Source organism: Zalophus californianus, chromosome 1 (assembly GCF_009762305.2).
Source record: "Zalophus californianus isolate mZalCal1 chromosome 1, mZalCal1.pri.v2, whole genome shotgun sequence".
NCBI lineage: Eukaryota > Metazoa > Chordata > Mammalia > Carnivora > Otariidae > Zalophus > Zalophus californianus.
This window is the reverse complement of record NC_045595.1, coordinates 6,929,621-6,952,956: the sequence shown is the minus strand read 5'-3', so window position 1 is coordinate 6,952,956 and position 23,336 is coordinate 6,929,621. Positions and strand designations below refer to the sequence as shown.

The window sequence follows — 23,336 nt, the reverse complement described above, 5'->3', positions numbered from 1 at the left end:
TGATCCTTTTACCTAACACATCATGTCAAACTTTCAAAAAAAACCCCCAAATTGCAAGGCTTGTTAAAAGGCAAGTAAGAATAGTCTAACATGAGATAAGCAAGCATCGGAACCAGACTCAGTTACGGCAGAGATTCTGGAATGCTCAGACCAGGAATCTAAAATAACTACAGTTAATATGCTACATGTTCTAATGGAAAAAGCAAACATGCAAGAACAAATGAGTAATGTAAGCTGAAAATGAAAACTAAGAATCAAAAGGAAATGCCAGAAATAAAAAACACTGCAACAGAAATGAAGATTGTCCTTGATGGGTGTGGCAGACTGGACCTGGCTGAGAAAAGAACTTGATGATGCTTCAACAGAAACTTCTAAAACAGAAATGCAAAGAGAGAGAGAGAGAGAGGAGAATGAAAAAGACAAACAAAATATCCAAGAACCATGGGACAATTTACAAAAAGTGTAACATATGTGTTATGGGAATACCAAGGGAGGAGGGAGAATAAGAGAAAACAACAGAATATTTTAAGTAATAACAGATGAGAATTTTCCAAAATTAGACACCAAACCACAGATCCAGAAAACTGAGAGATCATCAAGCAGGATTAATACCCCCCCCCAAAAAAACACCTCCATCTAGGCCTATAATAGTCAAACTGCAGAAACTCAACATACAATAAACCTAGAATTTACGAACAAAAATGAAAGAAAAAAAACCTCTTGTACCAGAATTTAAAAACCTCTACTAACTCCTGAATGAAAGGGGAAATACAAACTGAAATTATAGAATTTCAAAGAAATAGTGAAACTATTATTAGATCGAAACTACATATTAGAATCCATGAAATGCACTTTAAAGCAGTAATCAGAGGAAAATTCAAGATAGGAAGCACTTGTCTATAAAATGAAAGATTAAGAATAAATTAACTGCTGGTCAAGAAAAAAAAGTGGAAAAAGAAAAATAAACCAAAACAAAGCATAAGGAAGGAGTGGAGATAAAAGCAGAAATTAATGAGGAAAACAGAAAAATAATAGATCTAATTAGTCAAAATTCCATTTTTTAAAAAAACAAGCAGACAAACCTGTAGCTCACTTGATCCAGGAAAAGAGAAAGCAAATATGTAAAAAGTTAAGAGGTGATGACCACTGAATCAGAAAACATTTAAAATCATAAGACTACTTTGCTGATCTCCATGCTGAATGAAATGGACAATTTCCTAGGAAAACACAGATTACCAACACTGATTCAAGTTAGAAAGCCCAAGAAAGACCATTTCTAAGGAAGGAAAATTCCTAAAGAAATATACCACTAAAAAGCACTTGACTCAGATGGTTTCACAGGGAATTCGACCAAATCTTCCAGAACCACACAGTCCTAATGCCATATAAATGATCCCTGAGCACTGCAAAGGAAAAATTCCCAATACCTTTTATGAAACTAGTATAATACTAATACCTAACCAGACAGAGACAGCAGAAACTACAGACAAATCATCATACATGAATACCAATGAGAAATTCTAAACAAAATACTAGCAAAAAGGATCCAGCACCACATTGAGAAAATAATACATCATGAACAAGTGAAATTCACTCCAGAAATGCAAGATTTGTTGAATATTGAGATATTTATTAATATCATATACTTTATTAATAAGTCAGAAGAATCATGATCCTCTTCATAGATGTTCAAAAAAAAATGACAAAATTCAATACCCATTCATGACAGAACATTCAAGAATATAGGATATTTTCTCAATATGATAAAATAAATATAATACCTTAGCTCTAAAAGACATTATCCTAATTAATGGGAAAATAACAGGGGCACCTCTAGAACAAAGCAAGGATGCCCACGATCTCTGCTACTATTTGTCATTGTACTAGAGGTTATTAGCCAACGCAATTAGACAAGCAAAAACAATTAGAGGCGTAAGAACTGGTAAACAAGTAGAGATATCTCAATTTGCAGGTGATACGGCAGTATACCTGGAAAGCCCAGAAAACCAGTAATACAGCTAACTCAAAAAATAATTCAGTGAAGTAGCCAAGTTACAAAATTAGTAGCTTTCATGTACAAAAACTGTGAACAGAAAACATAAAGGTAGAGAAAAGCTCATTTATAATAAATGACTAAATACTTAGAGAAAACTTAACAAGAACGTATAAAACTTGTATATGGAAAACTTTTACACATTCCAAACACGAAAATAGACCTGAACAAATGGAAAGACATCCTCTGTTCTTGGATAAGATGACTTTACATTATAGACCAGTTCTCAAGTTAACTTATAAATTCAAGGGAATGACAATAAAAATACCAACAAGCTAATTTTATGGAGTTGGACAAGCTAAAAGGAAAGTGCGTATAAAAAACAAACAGGGCACCTGGCTGGCTCAGTCAGTAGAGCATGTGACTCTTGATCTCAGGGTTGTAAATTTGAGCCCCATGTTGGGTATAGAGGTTAAAAGAAAAAAAATCTTAAAAAAAAAAAGAACCAAGCAAGAATACCTAGGAAGACACTGAAAAATAACAACCATGAGAAGGAACTAGACGTTCCAGACATTAAAGCTTATTATAAAGCTTCTTATAATTTAAACACTGTGGTATGGTACATGAACAAATAAATCAGTAGAATAAAAAGCTCAGAATTGTCAATATATGACAAAGGTGACATCTCAAATTCCTAGAGCCAAGATGTACTTTTTGTATAAATAATGCCGGGTCAATATGGAAAAAATAAAAGATTTTAAGCTCACCCAACACATACAAAAATCAGTTTCACATGGACTGTAGATCTAAATATAGATCTATAGGTACATACTAAAACCAAAAACCAAAACCAAAACCAGCTTGTAGAAGAAATCATAGAATGTCTTGCCTTCTGGATGGCAAATATTTCTGGGGCGCCTGGGTGACTCAGTCGTTAAACATCTGCCTTTGGCTCAGGTCATGATCCCGGGGTCTTCTGCTCAGCGGGAAGCCTGCCTCTCCCTCCCCTACTCCCCCACTCCCCCACTCCCCCTGCTTGTGTTCCCTTTCTCACTGTCTCTCTCCATCAAATAAATAAATCTTTAAAAAAAATAGTGGGTGGCAAATATTTCTTACACAGGAACAGAAGAGTGCTGTCCATAAAATTAAAATTAGGAACTCATTTCAATAATAATGCTGGGTCAATATGGAAAAAATAAAACTAACAGCTCACACAATACATACAAAAATCAATTTCACATGGACTGTAGATCTAGATATAGATCTACAGGTATATACTAAAACCAGAATCCAGAACCAAAACCGACTTGTAGAAGAAACCATAGAATGTCTTCTTGCCTTCTGGGTGGCAAATATTTCTTAAACAGGAACAGAAGAGTGCTGTCCACAAAATTAAAATTAGGAACTCATTTCAACCAAAAGCACCATTTAAAACACTGGAGACAAGCCACAGAATGGGAAAAAACATGCAAAACATCCATCCAGAGGGCTCATAATGGAATATGTAAATCACAGTAAGAAAAAGGCAGGCAACTTCAGTATCTTTTCCAACTCTATAAAATAGCTTGTTGGGAAACAAATTTGCACAACCACTTTGGAAATTCGGCATCATCTACAAAATGAACATATGCACCCCATATGACCCAGCAATTTCAGTCCAGGGTATACACCCAAGAGAAATACATGCACTTGTGCACTATCAGAAATGTTAAAGGATGTCCATAGCAGCATTATTCACAATAGCCCCCAACTGAAAAGTGAAATGTCAAGTGACACAAACTGCTTAAATAACTGTGGAATAGTCAGACAGAACACACACAAAAATGTACTAGCTAGAGATACTCTAAATAATAAGGATCAATTTCACAGAAATAATGGGTAAAGTCAGACAAACACAAAAGAACATACTGTATGGTTCAGAGCCCAAAGACAAAAAAACCAAAAAACCAAAAACCCAAGCCATGTGGTCAGTCAGAATTCTGGTTCCCCATGCAGAGTAGGGCAGGATTTGTCGTGGGCATGAGGCAAAGAAGGGACGTCAGCTACGCTGGTAGGATTTCTTCTTGCCTGCTGATTACATGGATTTGTTCAAAGAATTAAGCTGTACATGTGTGAATTAAGCAGTTTTGTGTTTCAGTCAAACCTGTTTTAAACGGTAACACACACATCACTGCAGAAATGGTTTTGGCATCAATACTGTTAAGTTGAACGTGCACAGACCTTACACCAGCAATTCACACTCCTGGAATAACTCACGGACACTCTAGAAAGTATGCACACCATCTCTTTAAGTAGCAGCATTTGTAACTGGGGAAAACGGAAACAACTAACTCTAAGTCATGTCTGGCAATATGAAAGGTACACTGCAGGGAACAAATGATCGCTGTCTGGAAGTGAAAATTACAGCTACATTCATCCATGTGCTTCTCAAACCTCCCCTACTACCACCAATCTGGCCCCCAGTGTATCTTAACTGTAATTCTGCAACTACTTTCTAACAGGCTTGTTTGTACATTGCCCTTCCTTAGCCTGTCAACCTGGAAGCCAGTGATTCAAAGAGAAATTTGACAGTTGCCACCCTTCTGTTCAAATCCCTCCACCGACTTCCTACCACATGGAGGATAAAAGGCAAAGTCCTTCCAGTAAACCCACAAGATCGGGATCCTGACCCAGCTCTAGCCTCATCTTCTGTGAGTCCCAAGCTTGCTCCACTCCAGCCACACCGGCCCCTTGGCTACTGCACGGCGGTCCCAAGCAGTTTTCTTTTTCGCAGCCTCTGAACTGCCAAGGGTGCGCTTCCCCAGAATACAATATGGCGCACTCAAAGTTCATGGACATCTCTGCTCAAATGCTCCCTTAAAGGCGGGCTTTCCCTGCCCACCCAACAGGTCTGCTGAATCCCTGCATACCCTCTCAGCAGCACCATGCTCAATTTTTCCTCCACTGTGTGTACCACCATTTGATATACAACGTATTTATTTACTCCTTTGTTCTTCAGGTGCCTTACCCTAAGCAGAAACGTAAGCACCATGAGGGCAAAAATCCCAATTCACTGCTATAGATGTAGGGCATAGACAGAACAGGACCTGACCTAAGAGAAGGGGGACTAAAATACAAGCAGTACTACTGGCTTGTGGGTTGACCTCAGACAAGCAACCTAAACTTGCTTGCCTTTGATTCTCCACATGCAAAAGGGAGATAGTGATGGTACTTGCTTCTTAGGGCTTTTGTAAAAACTGATACACTTACTTTAAGTCAAGAAAATAAATACTCATGTCAAAGACTTGAAATACAATTTTAAAACATGGCTTAAAGATGTAAAAAAAACCCATATCCAACGGTTAAAAGTATAAGCAGATTCTATCCACACACAAGGCAGTTATAAAACCTCACTAATGAACGAGCGTATGTATTACAGACGGCAACCACTTGGGAGTAGCAGAACCCTCCCCCAACCAAAAAATTATTAAACTGATCAACAACGAAATATCCAAAGCCACTTACGCCAATAATGTTTTATTTTTTCCTCCTGTGATAGGAAGGCTGGAAATAACAAATCCATGGCTAGTGTAGACAAAGAAGCTACTGGGGAGGCCAGGATCATTGCGACTTTTCTGCAGGATCCTCTTTAGCCTGCAGCTTGCATCCTCATGGTCACAAGATGGATCTTTGAACACTAGGTACCTGATCTCCTTGCAAGGTGAGAAGTAGGGCAAACAGCAAAAACAAAACACGTAGAAGAATCCAGGTAAGAATAATCCCTTTTCTAGCTCTTTCTCATCTGTTTATCGGTCAACGGCCAGGCTGAGACAAGGACTGTACTGGCTGCAGAAAACTGGTGAGAGACTTTTAAAAATAGCGTATGTTAGTAATTGGACAAAAGGTGGATTTTCTTGACATGAAAGAGGAGACACTGGGAGAGCAATGAGATGTGTACGTCACTCTTGGTTGGACAGGAGACGAAGAACATTCCAGAGGATCCATCTAATGGAAGACACTGTGCACTGAGCCAAGGCATTTGAATCAGACACTCGTAACAAACAGGTATTAAATATACCCACGTTACATGGTATTTTTAACACAATTCCAAATAGTTCACTGGTCCAGTAAGTTATCCAGAAGAAAATTAACACGTATCAGGAATGAAATTATAATAAAAATACTATATACAAACCTTGTGGGATGAAGCCTAAGCGTTAGAGGAGCAAAATCTTAAAAACAGAGACTACGAATTAATGAGTATGGGTCTGTTTTCATGATTAAAGACTGATAAATTTCATATTCACTAGAAAATTCCATCAGGGTATGAATTCTCATAAGCACAAGTGAGGGAGCTGTGGTTAAAATCATCTCCGTGTGGGGACTGTCTACAGTGTGGGTTCTCATGTTTCCTGAAAGAATTACACTGATTATATTTTTGAAGTTTTAAACAGAAACCTCTCCTAGCATGAGTAACATTTCACAAAAACTGAGGGGCTATCTCAGGCTAAGTTTCTCAACCTCAGCAATACTGACATTTTGGGCCACATACTTCTTTGCTGCGGGGGCTCCTGTGTGTCATGTGCCAGAAGCATCTCCCCCCACCCCCGAGCTTTAACAACTTAAAATGTCTCCGGACAAGCAAAATCACCCCCAGTTAGGAACTGCTGCTGTAGACCAAGCGGTGGGCAAGTTTTTCTGTAAAGGACCAGAAAGTAAGGATTTTAGGCTTTGTGAGTTGCATGTGGTGTATGTCACACATTTTTCTTCTTTAAAAATGGAACAACTATTCTTAGCTTGCAAGCCATAGAAAAATAGACAGTTGGCCAATTTGCTGACCTGTTACAGACCTTCCCACACTCCTACTTTACAGAATTTATCTCTTTAGTATGATTTCTTTCATGAAGAATACAGGGTGAGACCAGTAAAGGTTTGCCCAGAGAGTGAATTTACAGATTCTCCCTAGTGTGCTTACTCGTATGCCCACAAGGTGCCGGGTGGTGCTAAAGTCATTCTGACATTAAATACCAAGCTACGGTTTCTCTCCCTAGAGTTCTCCTTTCCTTTGAAGAGCTGAATGTACACTGATGGCTTCTGCACACCATAGGTATGTTTTTGTCCCCAGCGTGTTCTCACAAAGCCCCATAGTAATGAGAAAAAACAGGTCTTCCCCAGCCAGGACACAAATGGATTTCTCCTGTTACAGGAACTCTTTTGTGCCCAGGTGAGTGCATCAAAGTGCTCCTGCCTTCCTTACACCAACGAGGCTGTCTCCCAGTCTGAGCTCTCGTGCTTCCCCTAAAGGAGACCCATCACTGGAGCCTCTTCCACACGGATGACACGAAGAGCTTCTCTCCCCGGTGAGTTTTCACGTGGCTCCGAAGGGATGAATGGTCACTGAAGGCTTTCCCACAGGCCAGGCATTCGTAGGGCTTCTCCCCAGTGTGTATCCTTCTGTGCACATTAAGGTTGGAGCCGATGCTGAAGGCTTTCCCGCAATGATCGCACTCGTACGGCTTCTCTCCTGTGTGACTTCTCATGTGTGTCTTGAGGGTCGACTGGTTTCTGAAGGCTTTCCCACACTGCCTACATTCAACACGTTTCTTTACCAGATGAATGCTCATGTGCCTCCTCCGGGATAAATAGTCCCCAAACACTTTCCCACAGGCGGCACATTCATAGCGTCTCTCTTGAGTGTGGATTTTCCTGTGTGTGGTCAGGTTTGAGCTCGCACTGAAGGCTTTCCCACACAGATCACACCCATAGGGTTTCTCTCCAGTGTGAGAATTCATGTGTGTCTTAAGGATGGATTGGTTCCGGAACGCTTTCCCACACTGTCTACATTCAATGGGTTTTTTTACAATATGAATTCTCATGTGTTTTCTCCGTGACAAGAGATCACCAAAGGATTTCCCACATTCTTTACATTCGTATGTTTTCTCTACCATGTGGTTCTTCTTGTGCAAGTTGAAGTTCGACTTCCATCGGAAGGCTTTTCCACACTGTGTGCATTCATAGGGTTTCTCTCCGGTGTGATTGCGGACATGCTCTTTGAGATGGGAGGGATGCTGGAACGCTTTCCCACAGTCGTGGCATGCGTAGGGTCTCTCTCCGGTGTGTGTTCGTTTGTGTGCAATGAGGTGGCAGCTCCTGCCATACGCCTTCCCACACTCGTCACACTTGTAAGGTCTCTCCCCAGTGTGAACTCTCATATGTATCTTCAGCGAGGAGAGGGTTCGGAAGGCATTTCCACACTGACTGCAGTCAAAGGGCTTCTCTGTGAGGTGAGTTCTTGCGTGACTCCTGAGGGCGGAGGGATCGTTGAAGGCTTTCCCACAGGCGCTGCATTCGTAGGGCTTCTCCCCTGTGTGTATTCTCCTGTGCCGCGTAAGGGACGCGCTCGTGGTGAAGGCTTTTTGGCACTGGTGACATTCATGCATTTTCCTCCCATTGTAAATGCTCACATGTTGGGCGAGATGTGACCTGTTCTTGAAAGCTGCCCCACAGTCCCGGCGGTGATAGGGCCTCTTGCCAGCGTGCCTTCCCATCTGCTGAGTAAGATGAGTGCCCATGCTGAAGACTTCAAACAGGTGAGTGTACTCGGTGGATTTCTCTCCGAGACGTGTTCTTTCCTGTTAAGAGAGGAGTGCTGACTAAGGCATTTCCCACAACTCACCACATACCTACAAATCATCTATAGTAATCCCCACACGAATTACCGGAAGTAGAAGCACATCACTGTGACGAATGACGTCATGATTTGCAGTGCCAAAACCCTGCTCCTGCCCCATCTGGGCTCTAACAAATAAAAAGGTGGACGCCATCCCCTAAGGCTCCATGGCTGTAACTTCCCCAAAGCTTTTTGCATATGTACCTTGTTAACTATTTAAATCTGAATTGAGCCCCAACACTCACTAGCTGAGGCACAGTTACAGAAAGATTTGGTTGCCACAACTCTTAAGTCAAGAAATTTGAGGCTCGGTTTACGGTTTTCCCCCCAAAGCTGTGATATTCAGTGTCTGAAACAGCTGCCTCTCAGGGAAGGCCGCTTGCTTGGTTCTTGAGCTGCTTTTCTGAGACTGCCCCTGTCTCCTCCCAGCATGGGAGACCTGGGATTATCCCAAGGAACTCTTACCACTGTCACACCACTGGATGTCTCCTTCCCAAAAATGCCTTCCATGAGAATGGACCATTTGCTTTTAGATGGAGTCTCCCAATCTGAAACAAATTGGTAAAATATTAACCCGGGGAGAGAAATATTAGCTGGAGAAAGAAGATGGTGAGATGGTAGTGACAAAGATGGGGTGGTGTGTGGGGTGGAGAGGAGGAAATTTCTTTGCGATACTAACCCTAAAGAAGGAAAGGTGATGTTAAAGGGGAGAAACACACATGTGGGTTAAAATGTCCGTGAATTGTGGCTGTGTGAGGCATCTGGCAGTGACAGGGGAGACGTTTAACTTGATTCACTAAGGAATAAATTCTTCGAAGACTGACACTGATAACAACAGAAACAGTATGCCCAGGAATGCTGAGTGGAATGAAAGGATGGCACAGAGCTCATGTGGACATGTTGGATTTAAAGAGGACATCAAGCAATTCTGCTTCTGGGTATATATTCAAGGGAAACAAAAACACTACCTTGAAAAGATAGCCACACACCCCCCATTCACAGTGGCATTATTTATAATAGCCAAGGCAATGGAAGCAACCTAAGAGTCCCTCGAGAGATGAACGGATAAAGAAAATGTGGTATATACACACAATGGAGTGTTATTCGGCCATAAGAAAGGGACTCTTCCCATTTTAGACAAGGAGAGAGGGCACAATGCTAAGTGAGATAAGACAAGGAAAACATACCATAGCTCACTGAAGTGTGGAATCTAAAAACAAAAACCAAACCACCTCCCTCCCCCCCCCGCCAAAAAAAACAGAACAACTGAGCTCGTGGATACAGACTGGTGGTGGTTGTCAGAGGTGGTGGGTGCACAGATGGGTGTGAAGGAGGTCAAAATGCACACAGAAGGTACAAAATAAGTTCAGTCCTGGGGGTGTAACACACAGCACGGTGACTACAGTTAATGACACTATAATGCACTGAAAGCTGCTAACAAGACAGTAAGTCTTAAAAGTTCTCATCACAAGGAAAAAACATTTTTCTAACTGTGTGGTACTGGATGTTAATGAGATTTGCTGTGGTGATCATTTTGCAATAGATACAAATACTAAATCATTGTGTTGTACACCTGAAACTAATAGTGTCATGTCAGTTTATCTCAACAAAAACTAAGTAGATAGACAAAGGCAACCAAAGAACAAATACACACACACACGCACACGGGAGAGGACACTGGGACCAAAGGACTTGTGAGAGAACAGAGAAGGCTCATTCTCAAATTTCCCTGGGTGACATTTCCTAATGGATCTCCCTCCATCCCATCACTGAATACAGCAGGTACCCAGAAGTACCTGTGTCTGCCTGGCGCTTACCGGGAGATGTGGCTCGGTGAAGTGCCCTCTCCTCTGTCCTCAGCTCCTCTTCTTGCTCCAAGTGGGAGATGAGGCTGGGTTTGCCCACCTGATACCCTACTCACGGGGAAAGATACATGTTGAGGGAGGATCGTGCAGAGGACAACCCCTTCCGTTAGGCTGGGGTCAATGTTTGGGTCTTCAGTGTTCTGAAGATGGACAAGTCTGACTTAGGAGCAGCAAAATGATGGTGCCAAATTTCTAAGGAACACAGCGAAAGACTTTCATAAAACACAAAACCACAAAGACCCACACGCTTCGCCCTTCAAAGGAATGAGGATTTCTTAACTCAGAAACCTATGCCCAAACTCAGAAACACATGACAATGTCCAAGGTCAAGGCAATGAACAGGTCTCAACAACCACTAGGAGACACTGTGAGTGGGGCACCAGGTTGGCTTGGTCACAATTATGTTCCAAAACCCCACAGTCCCTGGGTCACAGCAAGTACTCAAAACAAAAACATCTGATACTCAAATAGAAAAGTGATTCCAGCCTTACCCACTGAGGCGAGGTTGCTGTAGTTCTCCAACATCACATCTTTGTACAGTTTTCTCTGAGAAGAATCCAGCAAAGGCCACTCCTTCTCAGTGAAGTCCACAGCAACATCCTGGAAAGTCACTGACTCCTGAATCACCACACACATTTGGGGTCAGTAAGAAACCAGCCTATCCGTGTTCACAGAAAGATGGCTGGGGCTGAAGCCTGGGCACTAGACTCCAAACACAGGATTTTCAGATGGGGTTCTGGGGTCTCAAATGTGTTCCAGAAGCCAGTCCTCAAGGCTCTTCACTATGAGGTGATCCCATCTCTTCAAATTCAAACTCTGCTAACACAGGACCAAAGCTCTCTAGCTTTGAGCTGAGCATTCTGAGCTCTGTTATGAGAGAAGCACCTGCGACACAAGTTCATTTCCCCTAACCAGGTCCCTGATACCAGGAGAGCCTTACAACAGTCTCTGGCTTTTTCTCCTGTGCCCTGTTCAGGCACTGATCGGCCTAGGGGAGGCTCTCAAAGAACTCTAACAAGTGGTGCTGAGGGCATTCTAGGGAAGTGCCTCTCCCACCCCCAGGGGCCCAGAGATCTCGTACCTGAGAACCAACACCTGCCAGCAGAGGGGGTTCTAGGCCACTGCAAGCAAACAGGTCCACATCCTGAGAACAGGAATGGTCTTTTGAAGAAGGAGAAACTTCTGACTCCTGGATATAGGCAGGGTCCTGGGTAGACACAGCTGGAGAAGAGCAGATCCATGAGGATTAGAGCCTGCCCGACACTCAGAGATCAGGAAAATGCCCCACACCCACTGTAAGTGTGCAGTGCCTATCCCTGTTTCTCTTTCACACATGCAACGTCTTATAACGAGCCAGAGCAGCCCTGCTCCACTCATGGACGGAAAAAGGACGGTGGGCTTTCATACCCACAAAGTAATATATGTTCTCAATCAATGAGTGAAGAAATTAAAGCTCTAAGAGGCAGACCTGTCACTCTGCTCAGATTTATCACAATAATAAATGGATAAAAAAAATAACAGGGGCACCTGGCCGACTCAGTTGGTGGAACCTGCAACTCTTGATCTCAGGATTGTGAGTTTGAACCCCATGCTGGGTGAAGAGATTACTTAAAAATGAAACCTTTAATAATGGTAATAATAAAAACTAACAGAGGATTACCCATTACAGTTCTTCCTTATATACCAACCACACACAATCCCTACTTCACCCAAATTCACAAAGACCCCAAATCAGACAGTCACTGGGAGGCTACCAAGACTTTGCTCCCACCTCTTTCCAGTTGCTCCATCCTCTCTGGCAGCCCTCCCTCTGGCCATGCACACCCTTGACCTCCGTGAAGTCCAGGGGCCACTTAATAAGCTGGACTTCTGAGGGCATCCATTCATCACCCCAAGAACTTACCACATGTGGGAGACAGACCAAGAGCTGCCATCCCGTGAGAATGAAGTCGATTTGTCTGAACAACAGGGCACTGGCAGCAGGAAGCTGTCACGGGACTCCTGGAGCAGGCATCTGTAGTAAATGAGAAAAGGACTAGCAGCAGCAGTCCTGCCTCTCGGGCTCACAGGAGAATTCTGACTTCTGCTTTCCTGCATCTCCTCTTTGGAGCAGCAAGTTCTATCTTGGGCCCTGTCACGGGCCCTTGTCTTCCCAGGAAATCCTCCAGGCAATGTGGGGAAGGTCCCTGATGCGCCTCAAGTAAGATTCAGATCCATTATCCCAGGTAACCTGTCCCCAAACACAACTTGTCTGACTCTCTTACTCGATAAACACTTGGGCTGCAGACTTCTCTTCTTCCTTCCAACTTTAAGGCTCACCATGACTTAGGATGGTTCTAGGAGCCACGAGGATGGTCCACTTAGAACCATGTGTTCCAATCTCCAGTGCCTTTTGGCCGCACACTCCACACCAACACATACACCTTGGCCACAGACCAGGCCTTGTCATCACTGGAATCAGCTTCACCTTGCAGATAATGATTCAGAAATCTTGCTCTCTACAAAATCTCCTCTGTAACACTTCACACAAACTCTCCCACTTGAGAGAGGATTCCAGGCCACCCATGCTGTTACCATCTTGCTCCCTAACAGAAAATTCATTTTTTCACCACCCCACCTACCCAGCTGGAAGTCATTATGGATCTATAACATCTACTACTCTCTGCCCATTATAACACCTACTGACCAAAAGAGCGGCCTTGGATGACTCCAACCATTTACCTCCTCTGTGAAGGTACCTGGCAAGACCACTCTGCACACAACCCCTAACCTTCAGCTGCGAAAGGAGCACCTACATTCGAGAAAAGCATACTATGAAACCTGACCTTCCAATCTCCCCAAAACCATGTACAAATCTTGCCAGTTTTTCCTGAATCAAAAACTGTTTTATCATTATTCTTACTTTTACCAAATAATCTTATTTTCATTTCACAGTAATCTCAACTAAAAAAACATACCTCAGCAAAAGAACTGGAAAATGAAACTTAAAAAAAAAAGCCATTTATGATAGCCTAAGACATATAAAATATCTAGGAATAAGTTAGAAGCTGTGTAAGACCTTGACAACAAAAAATGTGAAACAATGCTGAAAAAAAATTAAAGACCTAAATAATATCCCCTAGGCAGGGATATCACTTTCAGAGACTACAAGAATCATTATTATTAAGGTAGCATTTATTCTCCCTGAGTTCACCTGCCAATACAATGCAATCCCTATCAAAATCCCAGCAGGCTTTTTCTCTAGAAGTTTCAAGCCAAATCTAAAATGTACACCACGGGTGCCTGGATGGATCAGTTGGTTAAGCATCCAACTCTTGGTTTCAATTCAGGTCTTGATCTCAGGGTCGTGAGTTCAAGCCCCGCATTGAAAAAAAAAAAAAGATAAAAAATAAATAAATAAAATGTATAACAAAATGCAAAAGATCTAGAGGAGCCGGAACAATGTTAAGAAAGAAAAACAAATTTGGAGGATTCATACTACTAAGTTCACCACAGTAATGAAGAGTTACTGGAATAAGTAACAAATAGGTCAATGGAATAGAACAGAGTTAGAAACAAACCTACATGTGCACCAATTATATTCAGTAAGAGAACAAAGAGATTCAGTAGGGAAAGCAGTCTTCTTAATAAATGAAGAATAAACTGAAAGAACTCAATGGGTAAAAAGGAACTGCATTTTCTATTATCACTGCACAAGCAAAAATTTAAATTAAAAACTTTTGAAATCAATCAGAAAACAAAAAATAAAACCCACAGAAAATATTTTAACCATCTCTACTTACACAACTGTATTTTAGACTAGATACAAGTAGAATATTTTAAAAATATCAATAAATCGACTTTCCCGGGGCGCCTGGGTGGCTCAGTCGGTTAAGCGTCTGCCTTCGGCTCAGGTCATGATCCCAGGGTCCTGGGATCGAGCCCCACATCGGGCTCCCTGCTCAGCGGGGAGCCTGCTTCTCCCTCTGCCTCTGCCTGCCTGCCTGCTTACTTGTGCTCTCTCTCTCTCTCTCTGTCAAATAAATAAATAAAATCTTAAAAAAAAAAATAAATAAATAAATCGACTTTCCCAAAATTAAACACCTTTAGTCAAATAACATCAAGAAAATGAATAGTCTAGCATAAAACACATAGATCAATGCAACAAAAATGAGACCAGAAGTCACACATACAGAGTCAATTACTTTATGACAAAAAAATCTAATAATATATGACGACAGTCACTTTAATAAATAATGTTGGCACAAGTACATGGCCACATGCAAAAGAAGGAATCTGGATCACTATCTTACACCACACACAAAAGTTAACTCAAAATGGATTAAAGACATGAATGAATATAAGACCTGAAACCACAAAACTCCTAAAAGGAAACCTAAGCAGTAAGCTTCTTGACATTGGTCTCAGCAATTATTTTTTGACTTGAAACCAAAAGCAAAGGAAACAAAAGCAAAAATAAGTGGGACTACACCAAACTAAAAAGCTTCTGTACAGTAAAGGAAACCATCAACAAAATGAAAAGGCAACCTACCTAACAGAAAAAAATATTTGCAAATCATATCTGACAAGGAGTTAATGTCCAAATATATAAAAGACTCATACAACTCAACAGCAAAAAACCAATCCAATAAAAAAATGAGCAGAGGATCTGAAGAGACATTTTCCCAAAAAAGAAATACAGATGGCCAACAGAACCCGAGAAGATGCTCAACATCACTAAACATTAGGGAAAAGAAAGTCAAACCACAATGAGATAGCACCTCATACCTGTTAGAATGACTATTATCAAAAAAGACAAGAAAATGGGGTGCCTGGCTGGCTTAGTCAATAGAGCACACAACTCTTGATCTTGGGGTTGTGAGTTTAAACCCCACACTGAGTGTAGAGATTACTCAAAAAAGAAATTAAAAATTAAAAAAAAAAAAAAAAAGACAAGAGGGGCACCTGGGTGGCTCAGTAGGTTAGGTGTCTATTGATTTCAGCTCATATCCTGATCTCAGGAATGTGAGATCGAGCCTGCTTGGGGTTCTCTTTCCTTCTCCCTCTGCCCCTCCCCCCACTAGCACTCGTGCTCTCTCTCTAAAATAAATAAGATCTTAAAAAAAAGACAAGATATAACAAGTGTTAGCGAGGATGTGGAAGAAAGGGAACCTTATGCACTGTTGGTGGGAATGTAAACTGGCACAACCACTATGGTAAACAGAACAGAGGTTCCTCAAAAAATTAAAACAGAACTACCATATGATCCAGCAATTCCACTTGTGGGTATTTACCTGAATGAAACAGTAATCTGAAAATACATCTGCAGCCCTATGTTCATTGCAGCATTATTTACAATAGCCAAGATATGGAAACAACCAAAGTGTCCACCGATGGATTAACAGGCAAAGAAAATGCACATGCACCTGAATATTGCTCAACCATTAAAAAAATGAAATCTAGCCACTTGCCACATGGATACACTTTGAGGGCATTGTGCAAAGTGAAATAAGCAGTCTTATAATAAGTGGACAGAGAAAGAGATAAATATTATATGTTTTTACTTCTATGTGGAATCTATAAGAAAAACCAGAAAACAAGATTGTGGATAAGAGAACAGATTGGTGATTTCCTGAGGCAGGGGGTGCGTTAAATGGGTGAAGGGGGTTAAAAGGTACAAATTTCCAGTTATAAAATGAGTAAGTCATTGGGATATAATGTACAGCATGGTGACTACAGTTAAAAATATTGTAGTGCATATTTAAAAGTAGGTAGGGCAGGGTACAACATAGGGAATAATATAGCCCAAGGTATTGTAATAACATTGTATGGTGATAAATGGTAGCTACACTTGTGGTGAGCACAGCATGAAGTTTTTACACCTGAAACTACTGTAACATTGTGAGTTAACTATACTTGTTTAAGAAAACTGAGGGGAGGGCACCTGGGTGGCTCAGATGGTTAAGCGTCTGCCTTCGGCTCAGGTCACGATCCCAGAGTCCTGGGATCGAGTCCCACATCGGGCTCCCTGCTCCTTGGGAGCCTGCTTCTCCCTCTGCCTCTCTCTCTCTCTGTCTCTCATGAATAAAAAAAAAAAAAAAAAAAATCTTAAAAAAAAAAAAGAAAAGAAAACTGAGGGGAAATCCACTAGAAGAGTGGATCTTGAAAGTTCTCATCATAAGGTAAAAAAATCTGTAACTACGTACAGTGATGATATTAACTATACACTTACTGTAGTGATCAACTTTGCACACTTTGCAATACATACAAATATTGAATCATTACACTATACACCTGAAACTAATTGATATAACATAATGCTATATCAATTATACCTCAATTCAAAAAAAAAAATGAACAGGCAAGCCACAGATTGAGAAAAAATATTTGGAGTACATATACTTAACAAAGAGCTCATATTCAAAGTACATAAAGAACTCTTACCAAAAACAAAACAAAAACAAAAACAACTCAACAAAAAAGGCTAAAGACACTTCACAAAATATAATGAATGACCAATATAATAAGTTTGTCAAAAGGTACTCAACATCATTAGTCATCAGATGAATGCAAAACAAAACTGAAGATACTGGATTTCAACCCAGTAGAGTGGCCAAAATAAAAGACTACCAACATCAAATGTTGGCAAGTATGGATGGCTGCGGTTGTAACAGTTCAACTACCATGGACAACAGTGTGCCAGTTTCTTAAAAGTACACTTACCATTTGACTCAGCCATTCCACCCATCGAATTTACCCAAGAGAAATTTTTAAAAACATGTTACAAAGATTCATACAAAATGTTCATAACAATCTGATTTCATAATAACCCCAAACTGTAAACAATCTAAATATCCATCAACAACAGAATGGATAAACAAATGGTGTGTACAATGGAATACTACTGAAGAATAAAAACTACTGAAACACACAAGACGGTTGAATGTCTACAATGTTGATCAACAGAAACCAGACACAAAAAATGTTCTGATTCCAGTTATATGACATCCACAAAATAGCAAACTTATTTAGGTTAGCAAAACTTGTTTATTTCAGTCAATAGAAGTAAAAAAGTGGCTGTCTCAGTGGAAGAGTATGAGATGAAGAGACTGAGAAGAGGAACTTTCTAGAGCAACTAAAATATTCTTCATATTTTTATTTTTTTAAGTTAGCGGTTACACAATGTACACAACTGTCAAAAAAATTCATCAACCTGGATCTAAGATCTGTAAATTGTCTTCAATATAAGTTATACTTTACCTTAAAAAGTTAAAAGGAGCTATTTCTAATTTTTTGGTCTCTAAAACGGATCTCTGATACTCTCCTCCACTCCTATTACAAACAAGGACAGAGATGTCTGCCCTCCCTTCTAATCCAACCTCTTCAGGGTAAATAAATACATAAATAAATTCAAAAAGTAAGGAGAAAGGGGTGCCTGGGTGGCTCAGTTGGTTAAGCATCTGACTCTAGATTTCAGCTCAGGTCATGATCTCAGGGTCCTGGGGTCGAGCGGAGCCCTGTGTCAGGCTCTGCACTCAGCATGGAGTCTGCTTGTCCTTCTCCCTCCCACTGGTTGCATGCTCTATAAAATAACTAACTAAAATCTTAAAAAAAAAAAAAAAGTACAGAAAAGGGTGCCTGGGTGGCTCAGTTGGTTAAGCGTCTCTCTTTGGCTCGGGTCATGATCCCAGGGTTCTGGGATCAAGCCTGGCACCAGGCTCCCTGCTCAGCGGGGAGCCTGCTTCTGCCCCTTCCTGCTGCTCCCCCTGCTTGTGTTCTCTGTCAAATAAATAAATAAAATCTTTTTTTTTTTAAAGCTGGTTTAAATATGTTAGTACCAGACAGAAAGGATTAAGGTAGAAAGGTTCTTAGAGAAAACTGAGGTATTCCAGAATGAATTCAAGAAAAAGCTGTATGTATGTTTTCACATCCTCAAACACATGAAAAAAATAAAGAAGGACAGAACTCTGAGGAGAATGGACAAAGCCACCACCAGAGATCTCACTAATATAGTTCAAGCAGACAAGTCAATAATTACATGCAGACTGAACAAGATGGAATCACATCCCCTAGCTACTATAAAACCCAACCACAAAGGCACACTGTGTCTCAGAAAATGGCATCTCTCTCTGAAAACAGCGCCAGGAAATTACCAAACAATGCCCAAAAGATAACCAGAAAAATGTCACAGGAATGGATAGTAAAGAAAAAAAAAAAAAGAAAGAAAAAACAACCCTAAATAATTCACGTGTCAAAGAAGTCATAATATTCAATATTTAGAACTGAAATATAACAAGATACCACATTCTTTGGAATGTGACAGGTGCCCAATGTTAGAAACTGGAAAGAGACATCCCAAAAAAGTAAAAGGAGGAAAACTATAAAGAACAGAGTTACAAAACAGAAGACATTCATATTGTGAAGTGGCTCAATCAAACCAAAAGTTCTCTAAGAAAAACAAAACTGACAAAATTTTGGCAGGATTTATTTTATTTTTTTTATAAGTTGTCTTTTTTCTTTAAAGATTATTTATTTATTTATTTGAGAGAGAGAGAGAATGAGAGATAGAGAGCACCAGAGGGAAGAGGGTCAGAGGGAGAAGCAGACTCCCCGCCGAGCAGGGAGCCCGATGAGGGACCCGATCCCGGGACTCCAGGATCATGACCCGAGCCGAAGGCAGTCGCTTAACCAACTGAGCCACCCAGGAGCCCTATTTTATTTTTTTTAAAAAGGAAAATATAAGAATGAAAAACCAGATTACAATACAGATGTGACAGGCATTGAAAATATAAGAACTTTATTAACTTTGACTATACAATTTAAACCCTAGAAGGAATGAATTAAGTTCCTAAAGAAATTTTACTCACCATAATGAAATAAAGAACTTAGATGCCCCATTGATATGGGAAACAAAGGCAGAAGAAAAAAATTATTAAATTTCCCTACAATTACAGCCCCTTGACAAGACCTTGAAACTCAGCTGTCTTGATGTTAATACTTTGCTTAGGGCAAAAGGCAATCTCAGGCCTGACCCCCAGGATCCTGTTAAGTCTACTTCAACATATAAAAATTCCTTTGGGGGCGCCTGGGTGGCTCAGTCGGTTGGGCGACTGCCTTCGGCTCAGGTCATGATCCTGGAGTCCCGGGATCGAGTCCCACATCAGGCTCCCTGCTCGGCGGGGAGTCGGCTTCTCCCTCTGACCCTCCTCCCTCTCGTGCTCTCTCTCTCTCATTCTCTCTCTCTCAAATAAAATCTTAAAAATAAATAAATAAAAATAAAAATTCCTTTGGAAATTTCCTTTATCTCCTTTATTCCCCAAGATACATGTTGGCAATCATCCTCCAAGCATATGACCCACCAATACACATCTGAAGGGTCTCATGATTGAGGGTTTACTAAACAATAATAAATGACCTTTTCCTAACGATAGGTAGACACCTCAGGATCCTGGAAACAAGGTTTCCACAATACCCGGGAGGCTTACGCTATCCAACCTGAAAGTAGATCATGGCCCACTCCTCATGACCCCAGTGCAGCTCTCTCTGTCCGGGGGTCCTGTCCCCATGCTTCAGTAAAACTACCTCTTTGCACCAAAGACGTCTCAAGAATTCTTTCTTGGCCACTGGCTTCAAACCCTAACATCTTTCTCACATCACTGTGACCCTTAAAGGAACTGAAACAACAGCTCAAAAAATTTCCACAAAGAAAACTCCAGACCCAAATGGTTCTGGCACAGCTCCCTTTTAAGGAAAAAGTGATTCTATTCTTAGGCAAAATATTCCAGAGTTTAGAAAACAGAGAGAACATTCCCACCCCATTTTATGAGGCTGGCATAAATTTGAAACAGAAAAGGAAGATCGGAAGCCAATTTTACACAAACACAGATCCAAATAACCAACGCACTAGCAGATAGAAGCCAAAAATGACACAATAGTGCCTTATCCTTTTCAAGTTAGTTATTTACCAAAGCAAATGTAGTGAGTCATTAGAAAATCAATTGGTTTAGTTTGCAACAATATCAGATAAACAAGAAAAGCATATTATTCACCCATTCATTCAATGCGCAACAGTAGTAGCACCTACCACAAGCCAGCCATTGTTTACAGAGCTTGAGATACACAAAAGAAACATATCACAGTAGATGCTGAAAGGAAAAAAAAAAATCACTTGTTAAAAACCTGAACTGTTCAAGAGGAAAAAGTCTTTAAAACTAGGACAAGAAGGGAGCTTCCTTTACTATCTTAAAAAAAGAGCCTCCAGCAAACATAAGGTCAATTCCCTTCAAGGTCAGAGGAAAAAAAAAAAAAGGACTGCCTAAAGTTTGCCATCCAAACTCCATTCAATGCTACCAGGAGGCCCCAGCCTGTCCAGTGAAGTTAAGTAAATAAAACATGAAAGATGCAAATGGAAAATAAAAAAATTTACCTATTTATTCTCTACAGATGATAACACTGTCTCTGAAGAACATTCAAAACACTACACAAAAACTAACCCAAATTCAATACACCAAGCCGTTGGGGAAAAAAAATTCCTAAGCACTAAAAAAAAGTTCCTGGGAATAAATCTAACAACAACAAAACTCTCAAAACTCTCTCTCTCTCTCTCTCTCACACTCACTCTCACACACACACACACACCCCCCCCCTAGGGGCACCAAGGTGGCTCAGTTGGTTAAGCGTCCTTTGGCTCAGGTCATGATCCTGAGGTCCCGGGCTCAAGTCATCTTCGGGAGCGCCCTGCTCAGCCCGGAGTTGTCTTTTCCCTCTCCCTCTGCCCCTCCCCCAACTCATGGGCACGCTGCCTCTCAAATAAATAAAATCTCAAAAAAAACAACACCCTAAATCTTTTAAAACTTTACTCAAAGGCATTACAAAATATATAAGTACATAGACATAATATTCATTATAAGATACAATGGAATTATGCCAATATTATCCAAGTTCATATACAGATTCAACACAACTTCAAAATAAAACTCCAGTAGGTGGAACTTTGTAAACTGACTCTAAAATTTAAGCCATGAAGTGCCTGAAAAATGGCTAAGTGTATGTACTTCAACTACAAGATATTTAGAAATCTCTAAATATCAAAGTGTGCTTGCATTAATGGAAAAAAGGATGTCTCTGAAAGTACTGAAGAGCGTGAGTCCATTCACAAATAATTACCCAGACTAGGATATAAATTTTGGGGAAAAACGTATAAGCAGTAAAGTCCATAAAAGAATTCATGGGGAAAGAGGAGGATGCAGGAAAGACCACGTAGTTTCTAGCGATTTCGTAGTATCTTTCTGGGCCTGGTTTGCAGATTCGCTTTATTGCTGTCCTTTTAAGAGTGTGTGTCCATACTTTTTTTGCAAAGAGAATGCGTGTGTGTTTCCGTATCTTTTTTGGCATGTTTTATATTCCAATTAAAAAATACTTGAAATTTAAAGGATAAATAACCAAGCACAGTAAGATGGTAAAAACAGCAAAATTTTAGTAATCACAATAAATATTAATGGGCTAACTCTCAAGTTAAATTAACAGAAGGTTGAAGTGAACTTTTTTTTGAAGTGAACTATCAAATCTAGTTATAGGCTGTTTACACGAGTCAACTAAACTAACAGGTAAGTGCACCGAAAACTTTAAATATAAAATTTAAAATTCAATACAAATGTTAACAGAAAGCCAGTGTGCCTCCACTAATGTTGGAGAAAATGGACCGCAGAGCAAAAGGTATTATCCTCGCGGTCTCCCATTCCTGACCCCACCATGTCCTGAATTCACCTCGGCCCGGCTTTCCCCTCCCACCCCAAGAGTCCATTTTTTAAAAACCAGATCACCATTGCCTTCCCCTTGTCCTCAACACAGTGGTCCTAAATTTCACTCCTCGCGTACCAGCGTTTCATATCGCCGATCACAGAGTCTAAAGCGGACTCCTCGCCTGGCTGCCTGGCTTCCCGGTCCCAGGTCCCTGTCCCCATTTACTCCTCCCTGCCTGTGGGCCTTTCGTGTCCTCGGGAAGACCGAGGGTAAAGGGTTAAGTGAGGAGAGCAGGGCTTACAAGGCTGAAGGTAGAACCGGGTGGAATGGAGGTCACGGAAGCTGCCGCTGAAGGGACACCAAATTCATGCAGCACGTCCGGTCTGCGGCAGGAAAGCGAAGGGTCCCCAACAGTCCAGAGGAAGCCGCACCCCTCCCCTGCCCATGTGTATAGCCGCAATCACCTCCCGGGAGCAATGGCTTCCGCTTCACTTCCGCCTTCTAAATCTCGCGGGGCTTCATTGGCGGCCTCTAACTCGGAAGCACGGGGCGGAAAGGATTCTGGGAAATGTAGTTCTCGAGTTTAGACGGTCATCGGGTGGCTCCCCGGTGGAGTCTGGCGAGCCACATTTCCCGACTTCCAATTGTTGCAGGTCCCCAGGACTCAGTTCTCAGGTTTCTTTTCGTCTTCGCATCGTTCTCTCTGTGGTAGCGGCGAGTCTCACCGTTTTAAGTATTGTTTATGCACTCAAGGCTCAAATTTCCATCCACAGCCCCACAGGTCTACCCTGGATTCCAGGTGGTATGAGACTTGCTCTCTCCACTTGGCTATTTTATAGACACTTTAAAATGCCACAAATCAAACAACTGACTTCATCCTCTCAACCTCAAGTAATAGCAACCCCATCTTTCCACTTGTCCACTGTAAAGCCTGACGACACCCTCAACTCTGGTTTGTCGCATCTATCCAACAGGGAATATTCAGTTCTACCTTGACCGTCAACCCAGTCTGATCACTTTGCCAAAAAAAAAAAAGTTTTCCTTGCTCCTGAGTCAAGAGAGGTTGTGGCGGGGCTTGGAAAAATCCGGGTCAGCGTTTTGTGGTCCT

The 23,336-nt window shown here is 41.2% G+C and overlaps 1 protein-coding gene across 1 annotated transcript; it reads right to left on the bottom strand.

Moving 5' to 3' along the window:
* Positions 1 to 1,620: 1,620 nt before the first annotated feature.
* ZNF317 (zinc finger protein 317) lies at positions 1,621 to 22,707 on the bottom strand. Its single transcript, XM_027583010.2, has 7 exons — positions 22,530 to 22,707; positions 12,411 to 12,521; positions 11,589 to 11,728; positions 10,999 to 11,125; positions 10,460 to 10,555; positions 9,108 to 9,190; positions 1,621 to 8,604 (listed from the first exon to the last, which is right to left on the bottom strand). The coding sequence occupies exons 2-7, from the start codon at positions 12,439 to 12,441 to the stop codon at positions 7,285 to 7,287; spliced, it is 1,797 nt and encodes a 598-aa protein (XP_027438811.2). The 5' UTR covers positions 12,442 to 12,521; positions 22,530 to 22,707; the 3' UTR covers positions 1,621 to 7,284.
* Positions 22,708 to 23,336: the final 629 nt, after the last annotated feature.

Bases quoted from the DNA above. Each gene is read 5' to 3' on its own strand.
- ZNF317 (XM_027583010.2), bottom strand. From the start codon at position 12,441: ATGGCAGCTCTTGGTCTGTCTCCCACATGTG. The intron at 11,126-11,588 runs GTACGAGATCTC...GTGGTGATTCAG, and splicing joins TGGCAGGTGTTGGTTCTCAG to GAGTCAGTGACTTTCCAGGA. The intron at 8,605-9,107 runs GTAAGAGTTCCT...CTCTCTTAACAG, and splicing joins CATCCAGTGGTGTGACAGTG to GAAAGAACACGTCTCGGAGA.